At 47.7% G+C, this 12,657-nt stretch overlaps 1 protein-coding gene across 1 annotated transcript; it reads right to left on the bottom strand.

The window, feature by feature from the left end:
• Positions 1-203: 203 nt before the first annotated feature.
• On the bottom strand, positions 204-4,395 carry LOC311126297 (serine/threonine-protein kinase Sgk1-like; the record flags this gene model as incomplete). The annotated part of the gene is made up of 6 exons (XM_084200306.1): positions 4,356-4,395; positions 4,113-4,182; positions 1,709-1,787; positions 1,241-1,319; positions 681-869; positions 204-403 (listed from the first exon to the last, which is right to left on the bottom strand). Coding segments are annotated over exons 1-6 (620 nt in total), but the record flags the coding sequence as incomplete, so codon positions are not given.
• Between the last annotated feature and the right edge of the window lie 8,262 nt (positions 4,396-12,657).

Raw genomic sequence — 12,657 nt, 5'->3', positions numbered from 1 at the left:
GAGAGCTTCCTGAAGAGACCATATTTTATAATTTTTCACTCCTCTAACAATCACAGGAAATAAGCCCCATTACACACGCACTCTCACCCTCTCTCCTACCCCTCTCTATCTCTCCCTACCCCTCTCTCTCCCCCTCACTCTCCTCCGTTAATGTAGTCCAGTACAAAGTAGAGTTTGTCCCTCCCCCCTTCCCTCCCCCATACCCCAACCTCCCTTCCCCTCCCTTCCCCCCTCCCTCCCTCCCTCCCGTTGTATCAGTGTCTCTCCTCACCTCTCCTCCGTTGATGTAGTCCAGTACAAAGTAGAGTTTATCAGCTGTCTGGAAGGAGTAGTGCAGTCCCACCAGGAAGGGGTGTTTAATGTTCTTCAACAGGACGTTTCTCTCTGACATGATGTGCTTCTCCTGGAGGTCAACAAAGGTCAAAGGATCAGTGTTAGATGTTATAGGTCATGGAGGCTGGAAATGTGTGTGTGTGTGTGTGTGTGTGTGTGTGTGTGTGTGTGTGTGTGTGTGTGTGTGTGTGTGTGTGTGTGTGTCTGTCTGTGTGTGTGTATGTGTGTGTGTATGTGTGTGTGTGTGTGTGTGTGTGTGTGTGTGTGTGTGTGTGTGTTTGGTTGTGTGTGTGTATGTGTGTGTGTCAGTGTGTGTGTGTTTCCCGGTAGTGTGTGTGTCCACGTACCTCTTTCTTCTTCAGGATGGCCTTCTTCTGCAGCACCTTAACAGCGTAGAACTGGTCGTCTGTTCGGTGCCTGGCCAGGAGGACCTTCCCGAAGCTGCCTTTCCCTATCACTTTCAGGAAGTGGAAGTCACTGGGCTTGGCTGTGGGGTTGGAGGACGGGCCCAGGTTAATCTGCTGGGAGGGACTTGGCTGTAGAGGAGAGGAGAGTGTGTTAGAGCTATGATATATAAATACACCCTAACCTTGACCTTATTTTTAACCAGAAGCAGTAGTGAACTATATGGTGCTACAGATGCCATATAAAACCTGCAGTATGTATACAGATGCCATATGAAACCTGCAGTATGTATACAGATGCCATATGAAACCTGCAGTAGACGCTGAGTTACACAGCAGAATTGAACACAGGACACACACATCGACATACACACAGGACACCGGCAAACAAACATGCATATAGGCCTGTTTCCAAATGAATATTTTGCATATTATCTAATGTGGGACTGTATATGTACACAATGTACACAAAGGAAACAGTTAAAACACACATTTGTACTTACAGGAGGAGAGGGGTTTGCGTTCATTAGTTCTGCCTCCTGTTGTTGGGGAGCCAAGTTGACGATGGACTGAACCTCAGGACTGGAGAGGGGGGGGGGGGAGGGGGGAGAGACAGAGAGAGAGAGAGAGAGAGAGAGAGAGAGAGAGAGAGAGAGAGAGGAGGGAGAGAGAGAGAGAGAGAGAGAGAGAGAGAGAGAGAGAGACAGGGAGAGAGAGAGAGAGAGAGAGACAGAGAGACAGGGAGAGAGAGAGAGAGAGAGAGAGGGGGAGAGAGAGAGAGTTTAGATATAGCCTTATTCAATATACAATCCTAATGAAAATATTTAAGCAAAACAGATACAAATATGGAACAAATATGCATAAATCATAACGCATGAGGATCAATTAATTACATTCTCATTATATTACATGCATTACACAGTAGTCATATAGTTTTCCATTTGGCTTTGAATCAGGTCATAGTTACTCACTGTTTGCAGGTGTAGGAGTTGCTAGTGGCCAGCCTCTGAATAAAGTCATTCAGACCCATTCTTCTCTGTTTCATAAAAGCTGCAAGAAAGAAAACAAAAAGAGAGGAGGAAAACATGAAAGAGATGGAAAAACCACAGTAAAATATATTCTCTCTCTCTCTCTCTCTCTCTCTGGTAATCCTACCATTGAGTAAAGCTCCTAGTCCTCCTGTTTTGGAATCGGTCATCAACACAGGCCAGTCTCTCACCCTTATTATTGTCATGGTTGCAGGCTATAATCTGGCTGTTAAAATCCCTGAGGTAAACTCCTGCTCTGCTGTAGTTCAGAGCGCAACTGTAGTTTGTGGCTTTGTGTTGGACTACTTCTATAGGAGGGGAGGAAAGGAAGGAGGGAGGGAGGGACGCCTCCAGGGCGTGTCATGACGTTGAGCCCGTTCGAGTGTAGTGCGGTGTTTACATGCTAGTCGGAACTAGAAAAATCTAAAATGTCATACTTGCTGATTCGTTGAACTTGTTACCTGTATAGCTACAACCAGTTAGCAAGTCTGAAATCTCAGAGTTTCCTAGTTCCGACTAGCACATGAATGCGGCATTAACATGCATTTCGCGCGGTAGACGGTGACGTTTGTTAACAAGGCCGCGGTTCAGTTATGAGGCGTTTGCCCTCAAACGGACTTTCAGTATCTACAGTAGCCTTCGGCGCCCCAAGGTCGGCATAAATGCGTCAGAGTACAGCGTAAAAACAATGGGGAAAAAACTCCTACGTCCATTGCCAGCTGAAAGAACTGTGTACTATTGTGCAACTTGCAAACAAGAGTTGCAGGAATTTTCCAAAGCACAGGCATCAGCTGTGCAACAGTTCAGATATTTCAATGGTCCTTGTAGACAGAGAGCAAACAATGTATTTAGTGTTAAAATAGCAACGTGTATTTAGGGTTAATATAAAACCAAGTAGATCTACTCTAATTCCTTACAAATGCGCTGCCAGCTACAACTAACTGTATTTTACCTTTCTGAAAAATTAGAATATCCTTACACCACGATAACATAACCTGCAGTAACCTGGTATGGTAAGAGTGTGGTCCTCTGTAGCTCAGCTGGTAGAGCACGGCGCTTGTAACGCCAGGGTAGTGGGTTCGATCCCCGGGACCACCCATACACAAAAATGTATGCACGCATGACTGTAAGTCGCTTTGGATAAAAGCGTCTGCTAAATGGCATATTATTATTATTATTAAAGAAATTAAAGTCGATAGCACACATAATAACATCACAGACTTACCTCTGTGTAAAGTCTGAATAATTTAACTGTCTCTGGGACACACACAGGGAACCACAAGAGACAGAATGACCAGTAAGGAGCCTGTAGCCTATACCGTGGAGCTTCCGGATGTATCAGTGAGAAAAATAAGTGATAGCCCTTCAGTCCATTTCAACTTCACTCTCTTGACAATTCATAATTAAAGTTGTCGATGAAAGTGGCTCTTGGTGACGCATGTATCCTGATATAGCCTACAAAAGACTCGGGAGGAGCCGCGCCAGCGGAGGTGGTTGGGGGAGGGGGAGGGGGGGGGTTGACGCCAGGAAAAGCCGCTGGAAAAGTACAAGATGAAGGGTAGCTCTCCTAGTCCTCTCCTACATTCAGCTCACGAACCCAACGGGAAAGGGCAAAGAAGGAGAAAAAAAAAACCGTTGGGGGGGTCAAAGAAATAGGACATTGATTGTTCTGGGTCTTCAGCACAACGAACCTGGCCTCAAGCACCAAACACCAACCTTTTGATGATATAACAACTAACTAATGAAATGTATGAAACGTTCTTTGTTTTGAGGCGAGAGAGTGTGCTATGCACAATTAAAAAGTACATTTACATAATGTAATATTTCGAACACTGGCTGTCTGTCTCGGTTTGGGAAGGTTACATAACGACCTCACCTGATTCTCGCCTAAATCATTTACTTTCTCGGTCATGCATTCATTCCTAGGTCATGCATTCATTCCTAGGTCAGGGCAGAGCCACAAAAGTTTATCCTTCAGATTAAAGCTATAAACAGTCATTTCGAGTGACACTGAAGAGACAATATCGCTCAGCTGGAATTGAAATCCTGCTACCGTTGGCTAACAGATTCTCACGTGCAACACGCAGCTTTTTACAATAGATTCTCGGTCAGAAGTATTCTATTGATCCCCAGTCAATCGATGTTCATGTTAATACCAAGTTAATAAGACAATACTGAATCCAGGCCGGAGATATAGGCCAGAGAGCTCATTGCGACAGGAACACTATCCCAGATGTTAGCAGAAACATTCCATGGAAAAAGTAAATTACGCTATTAGGAACCATCGATAGACCTTATCAATAGCCCAATGCAATCAATCAAATCACTTTTCCTTTTCGACACCAACCTTTTAGTTCAGTGGTGGTCCTCATCTTATCATGTTGCCTATTTCCCCCAGAGCAGACCAGAGCGAAGGACTGATTCAACAAGTAGAGGTGGGAAAGAAGGAAACTTCTCAGAGCCTCGACAGCATATATAACACCTCTTATCAGCTCAACATGATTTAATATGAGTAAAAAAACGGTGTTAAAACCGGGTCACGGTAGCCCAAAAGCCCGGCAGATGGCGATATTGAGTCGTTTCTGCTTACCATCCATAGGGAATGTAGGCCTATGCAGCCGGTATCCCCTGTGGATCGGTTCGTACATAAAACATTATCCATTCAGGCGACAAAGGCGTCGCTTTACTCCTTAACTCGATTTAATGGCGAGAAGATGGACAAAAACGGGCAAAAATGTACATCCTTTCTTTATGAAACACCGTTTACCACCACCATGCTAGTGGCCTAAGGCTACTTCCTGATATTGTGTACAGCACAACCCAATGCTTAACTACATGACTTGACATGTTTTATTGTGCCATGCGGTGCCATATCTTAGCAGTCAGGTCAAACTCTGCAAAAATTAAACTAAAACTTAAGTTTATTCATTAATTCCGAATGACTAAGGTTCGGATGAACGATGTAAGGTCTGCATGACAAGAGGAGAACTGCTGATGCACCACCCAATTTAGAAATTGCACCTTAAGCATTCTACTATTACAACTTTCAAGATTAAGATGAAACCCAGACTGAGTTAATAAAAAAATAGCGTTAGCGCAATGACTGGAAGTCTATGGGTATTAGCGCAATGACTGGAAGTCTATGGGTATTAGCGCAATGACTGGAAGTCTATGGGTATTAGCGCAATGACTGGAAGTCTATGGCATTGCGGTAACGCTAGTTAGCATTAGCTCGGCGAAACGACCTCTAGCTTCCTTCACACTGGACACAGAGACCTAAAACTGGTGTCCACGAGTTCATCTGTCTCTGGGGAAGTAGATAACGGGTATCATTGACAACATCGGGAAGTAATCCTTTACGTTTTAGTTTAACTTTTGAGGAGTTTGAGCGACTGCTAAGATATGGCAGCCGCCAGCTCTAAAGATCTCATGTTCAATCCCAGTGCTAGACACTTGTTTTTCATTTTTTAGTTTTAACCCTATCCCAAACCTTAACCCTAAACTTAACCATTCGGAATTAATGCCTAAACTTAAGTTTAACCCTATCCCAAACCTTAACCCTAAACTTAACCATTCGGAATTAATGCCTAAACTTAAGTTTAACCCTATCCCAAACCTTAACCCTAAACTTAACCATTCGGAATTAATGCCTAAACATAAGTTTAACCCTATCCCAAACCTTAACCCTAAACTTAACCATTCGGAATTAATGCCTAAACATAAGTTTAACCCTATCCCAAACCTTAACCCTAAACTTAACCATTCGGAATTAACGCCTAAACATAAGTTTAACCCTATCCCAAACCTTAACCCTAAACTTAACCATTCGGAATTAACGCCTAAACATAAGTTTAACCCTATCCCAAACCTTAACCCTAAACTTAACCATTCGGAATTAACGCCTAAACATAAGTTTAACCCTATCCCAAACCTTAACCCTAAACTTAACCATTCGGAATTAATGCCTAAACATAAGTTTAACCCTATCCCAAACCTTAACCCTAAACTTAACCATTCGGAATTAACGCCTAAACATAAGTTTAACCCTATCCCAAACCTTAACCCTAAACTTAACCATTCGGAATTAATGCCTAAACATAAGTTTAACCCTATCCCAAACCTTAACCCTAAACTTAACCATTCGGAATTAATGCCTAAACATAAGTTTAACCCTATCCCAAACCTTAAACCTGTAAAATGTTCTCTCTGCCAACAAGAGGGGCGTGAACAGTTTGTGTCATGAACAGTGCTTCTACCCATAGAAATAGACGTGGCGCGCAGGGAGCAGCATGTTCTCCAATGCTGGAAGGGTGACCTGCTCTACAGCTCTGATGCAACCAGCCAAAAAAATACTGGAACCTGGCTAACTCAGTACCAGCACATACTGGAAACGACATCACCACTACTATAACACAACACCAACTCTGATGGACAGGCCATGTCATCCGGATGCCCAACTCACACTTCCCGAAATGGGTCATGTATTCCCAGGCGGGCAAAATAGAAGCTGCAAAGACAGTAAAATAATACAAATTAAAAAAAACATACGAAATGTCACATCACCTCCAACAACTGGGAGGACTAAACCCACACAACTGGGAGGACACTGCACTAAACCCACACAACTGGGAGGACACTGCACTAAACCCACACAACTGGGAGGACACTGCACTAAACCCACACAACTGGGAGGACACTGCACTAAACCCACACAACTGGGAGGACACTGCACTAAACCCACACAACTGGGAGGACACTGCACTAAACCCACACAACTGGGAGGACACTGCACTAAACCCACACAACTGGGAGGACACTGCACTAAACCCACACAACTGGGAGGACACTGCACTAAACCCACACAACTGGGAGGACACTGCACTAAACCCACACAACTGGGAGGACACTGCACTAAACCCACACAACTGGGAGGACACTGCACTAAACCGACACAACTGGGAGGACACTGCACTAAACCCACACAACTGGGAGGACACTGCACTAAACCCACACAACTGGGAGGACACTGCACTAAACTCACACAACTGGGAGGACACTGCACTAAACTCACACAACTGGGAGGACACTGCACTAAACTGACACAACTGGGAGGACACTGCACTAAACTGACACAACTGGGAGGACACTGCACTAAACCCACACAACTGGGAGGACACTGCACTAAACCCACACAACTGGGAGGACACTGCACTAAACTCACACAACTGGGAGGACACTGCACTAAACCCACACAACTGGGAGGACACTGCACTAAACTGACACAACTGGGAGGACACTGCACTAAACCCACACAACTGGGAGGACACTGCACTAAACCCACACAACTGGGAGGACACTGCAATAAACTCACACAACTGGGAGGACACTGCACTAAACTCACACAACTGGGAGGACACTGCACTAAACCCACACAACTGGGAGGACACTGCACTAAACCCACACAACTGGGAGGACACTGCACTAAACCCACACAACTGGGAGGACACTGCACTAAACCCACACAACTGGGAGGACACTGCACTAAACCCACACAACTGGGAGGACACTGCACTAAACCCACACAACTGGGAGGACACTGCACTAAACTCACACAACTGGGAGGACACTGCACTAAACCCACACAACTGGGAGGACACTGCACTAAACCCACACAACTGGGAGGACACTGCACTAAACCCACACAACTGGGAGGACACTGCACTAAACTCACACAACTGGGAGGACACTGCACTAAACCGACACAACTGGGAGGACACTGCACTAAACTCACACAACTGGGAGGACACTGCACTAAACCCACACAACTGGGAGGACACTGCACTAAACTCACACAACTGGGAGGACACTGCACTAAACCCACACAACTGGGAGGACACTGCACTAAACCCACACAACTGGGAGGACACTGCACTAAACCCACACAACTGGGAGGACACTGCACTAAACTCACACAACTGGGAGGACACTGCACTAAACCGACACAACTGGGAGGACACTGCACTAAACCGACACAACTGGGAGGACACTGCACTAAACCCACACAACTGGGAGGACACTGCACTAAACCCACACAACTGGGAGGACACTGCACTAAACTCACACAACTGGGAGGACACTGCACTAAACTCACACAACTGGGAGGACACTGCACTAAACCCACACAACTGGGAGGACACTGCACTAAACCCACACAACTGGGAGGACACTGCACTAAACCCACACAACTGGGAGGACACTGCACTAAACTGACACAACTGGGAGGACACTGCACTAAACCCACACAACTGGGAGGACACTGCACTAAACCCACACAACTGGGAGGACACTGCACTAAACTCACACAACTGGGAGGACACTGCACTAAACCCACACAACTGGGAGGACACTGCACTAAACTGACACAACTGGGAGGACACTGCACTAAACCCACACAACTGGGAGGACACTGCACTAAACCCACACAACTGGGAGGACACTGCACTAAACTCACACAACTGGGAGGACACTGCACTAAACTCACACAACTGGGAGGACACTGCACTAAACCCACACAACTGGGAGGACACTGCACTAAACCCACACAACTGGGAGGACACTGCACTAAACCCACACAACTGGGAGGACACTGCACTAAACCCAAACAACTGGGAGGACACTGCACTAAACTCACACAACTGGGAGGACACTGCACTAAACTCACACAACTGGGAGGACACTGCACTAAACCCACACAACTGGGAGGACACTGCACTAAACTCACAGAACTGGGAGGACACTGCACTAAACCCATACAACTGGGAGGACACTGCACTAAACTGACACAACTGGGAGGACACTGCACTAAACCGACACAACTGGAAGGACACTGCACTAAACCGACACAACTGGGAGGACACTGCACTAAACTGACACAACTGGGAGGACACTGCACTAAACCCACACAACTGGGAGGACACTGCACTAAACCCACACAACTGGGAGGACACTGCACTAAACTGACACAACTGGGAGGACACTGCACTAAACCCACACAACTGGGAGGACACTGCACTAAACCCACACAACTGGGAGGACACTGCACTAAACCCACACAACTGGGAGGACACTGCACTAAACTCACACAACTGGGAGGACACTGCACTAAACTCACACAACTGGGAGGACACTGCACTAAACCCACACAACTGGGAGGACACTGCACTAAACCGACATAACTGGAAGGACACTGCACTAAACCGACACAACTGGGAGGACACTGCACTAAACCCACACAACTGGGAGGACACTGCACTAAACCGACACAACTGGAAGGACACTGCACTAAACCGACACAACTGGGAGGACACTGCACTAAACTGACACAACTGGGAGGACACTGCACTAAACCCACACAACTGGGAGGACACTGCACTAAACCCACACAACTGGGAGGACACTGCACTAAACTCACACAACTGGGAGGACACTGCACTAAACCCACACAACTGGGAGGACACTGCACTAAACTCACACAACTGGGAGGACACTGCACTAAACTCACACAACTGGGAGGACACTGCACTAAACCCACACAACTGGGAGGACACTGCACTAAACCCACATAACTGGGAGGACACTGCACTAAACTCACACAACTGGGAGGACACTGCACTAAACCCACACAACTGGGAGGACACTGCACTAAACCCACACAACTGGGAGGACACTGCACTAAACCCACACAACTGGGAGGACACTGCACTAAACTCACACAACTGGGAGGACACTGCACTAAACTCACACAACTGGGAGGACACTGCACTAAACCCACACAACTGGGAGGACACTGCACTAAACCGACATAACTGGAAGGACACTGCACTAAACCCACACAACTGGGAGGACACTGCACTAAACCCACACAACTGGGAGGACACTGCACTAAACCGACACATCTGGAAGGACACTGCACTAAACCGACACAACTGGGAGGACACTGCACTAAACTGACACAACTGGGAGGACACTGCACTAAACCCACACAACTGGGAGGACACTGCACTAAACCCACACAACTGGGAGGACACTGCACTAAACTCACACAACTGGGAGGACACTGCATTAAACCCACACAACTGGGAGGACACTGCACTAAACTCACACAACTGGGAGGACACTGCACTAAACCCACACAACTGGGAGGACACTGCACTAAACCCACACAACTGGGAGGACACTGCACTAAACCCACACAACTGGGAGGACACTGCACTAAACTCACACAACTGGGAGGACACTGCACTAAACTCACACAACTGGGAGGACACTGCACTAAACCCACACAACTGGGAGGACACTGCACTAAACCGACATAACTGGAAGGACACTGCACTAAACCGACACAACTGGGAGGACACTGCACTAAACCCACACAACTGGGAGGACACTGCACTAAACCGACACAACTGGAAGGACACTGCACTAAACCGACACAACTGGGAGGACACTGCACTAAACTCACACAACTGGGAGGACACTGCACTAAACCGACACAACTGGGAGGACACTGCACTAAACTCACACAACTGGGAGGACACTGCACTAAACCCACACAACTGGGAGGACACTGCACTAAACCCACACAACTGGGAGGACACTGCACTAAACAGACAACTGGGAGGACACTGCACTAAACCCACACAACTGGGAGGACACTGCACTAAACCCACACAACTGGGAGGACACTGCACTAAACCCACACAACTGGGAGGACACTGCACTAAACCGACATAACTGGAAGGACACTGCACTAAACCGACACAACTGGGAGGACACTGCACTAAACCCACACAACTGGGAGGACACTGCACTAAACCGACACAACTGGAAGGACACTGCACTAAACCGACACAACTGGGAGGACACTGCACTAAACCCACACAACTGGGAGGACACTGCACTAAACCCACACAACTGGGAGGACACTGCACTAAACCCACACAACTGGGAGGACACTGCACTAAACCCACATAACTGGGAGGACACTGCACTAAACAGACAACTGGGAGGACACTGCACTAAACCCACACAACTGGGAGGACACTGCACTAAACCCACACAACTGGGAGGACACCGCACTAAACCCACACAACTGGGAGGACACCGCACTAAACCCACACAACTGGGAGGACACCGCACTAAACCCACACAACTGGGAGGACACCGCACTAAACCCACACAACTGGGAGGACACCGCACTAAACCCACACAACTGGGAGGACACCGCACTAAACCCACACAACTGGGAGGACACTGCACTAAACCCACACAACTGGGAGGACACTGCACTAAACCCATACAACTGGGAGGACACTGCACTAAACCCACACAACTGGAAGGACACTGCACTAAACCCACACAACTGGGAGGATACTGCACTAAACCCACACAACTGGGAGGACACTGCACTAAACCCACACAACTGGGAGGACACTGCACTAAACCCACACAACTGGGAGGACACTGCACTAAACTCACACAACTGGGAGGACACTGCACTAAACCCACACAACTGGGAGGACACTGCACTAAACCCACACAACTGGGAGGACACTGCACTAAACCCACACAACTGGGAGGACACTGCACTAAACCCACACAACTGGGAGGACACTGCACTAAACCCACACAACTGGGAGGACACTGCACTAAACCCACACAACTGGGAGGACACTGCACTTAACAGACAACTGGAGAAAAAACATCCAAGAGGGGGCTGCACTACACCAAATAGATGTCCACCGTGCCGCAGAGGTCAAGGGGCAGCTACGCAAGGAGAGACTCAACACCAGGAAGGCGTAACCACCACTCACCCCTGCCAACCCTGCACCAAAATATGTGTCTCCTGGATCGGCCTCGATAGCCATCTGAAGACCCACCTGGATCGGCCTCTACAGCCATCTGAAGACCCACCTGGATCAGCCCCTACAGCCATCTGAAGACCCACCTGGATCGGCCTCTACAGCTATCTGAAGACCCACCTGGATCAGCCCCTACAGCCATCTGAAGACCCACCTGGATCGGCCTCTACAGCCATCTGAAGACCCACCTGGATCAGCCCCTACAGCCATCTGAAGACCCACCTGGATCAGCCCCTACAGCCATCTGAAGACCCACCTGGATCAGCCTCTACAGCCATCTGAAGACCCACCTGGATCGTCTCTACAGCCATCTGAAGACCCACCTGGATCAGCCCCTACAGCCATCTGAAGACCCACCTGGATCGTCTCTACAGCTATCTGAAGACCCACCTGGATCGTCTCTACAGCCATCTGAAGACCCACCTGGATCAGCCTCTACAGCCATCTGAAGACCCACCTGGATCAGCCCCTACAGCCATCTGAAGACCCACCTGGATCAGCCCCTACAGCCATCTGAAGACACACCTGGATCAGCCCCTACAGCCATCTGAAGACCCACCTGGATCAGCCTCTACAGCTATCTGAAGACCCACCTGGATCAGCCTCTACAGCTATCTGAAGACCCACAAATAGAAGACCACATGGAGGACAATCATACTGGACTAGAGTGATCGCCGATGATGATGATGGTAAAGTAATGGTAAACTGAATGTTAAGTTGGGAAAGTTATGTTAAGTTGATATGTTTACCTACTAGCGTGGAAAGTGATGGTAAAGTGATGGTAAAGTTGATAAGTTTACCTGCTAGAGTGGTAAAGTGATGGTTAAGTAATGGTAAAGTGATGGTAAAGAGATGGTACAGTTGATAAGTTTACCTGCTAGCGTGGTAAAGTGATGGTTAAGGGATGGTAAAGTGATGGTAATGTGATGGTGGGGTGATGGTAAAGTGATGGTAAAGTGATGGTAAAGATAT

The sequence above is a fragment of the Coregonus lavaretus genome, assembly GCF_964263955.1.
Source record: "Coregonus lavaretus genome assembly, contig: HAP1_SCAFFOLD_6966, whole genome shotgun sequence".
Classification (NCBI taxonomy): Eukaryota; Metazoa; Chordata; class Actinopteri; order Salmoniformes; family Salmonidae; genus Coregonus; species Coregonus lavaretus.
The sequence above is the reverse complement of the archived record's forward strand: the minus strand, read 5'-3'. Positions and strand labels throughout refer to the sequence as shown.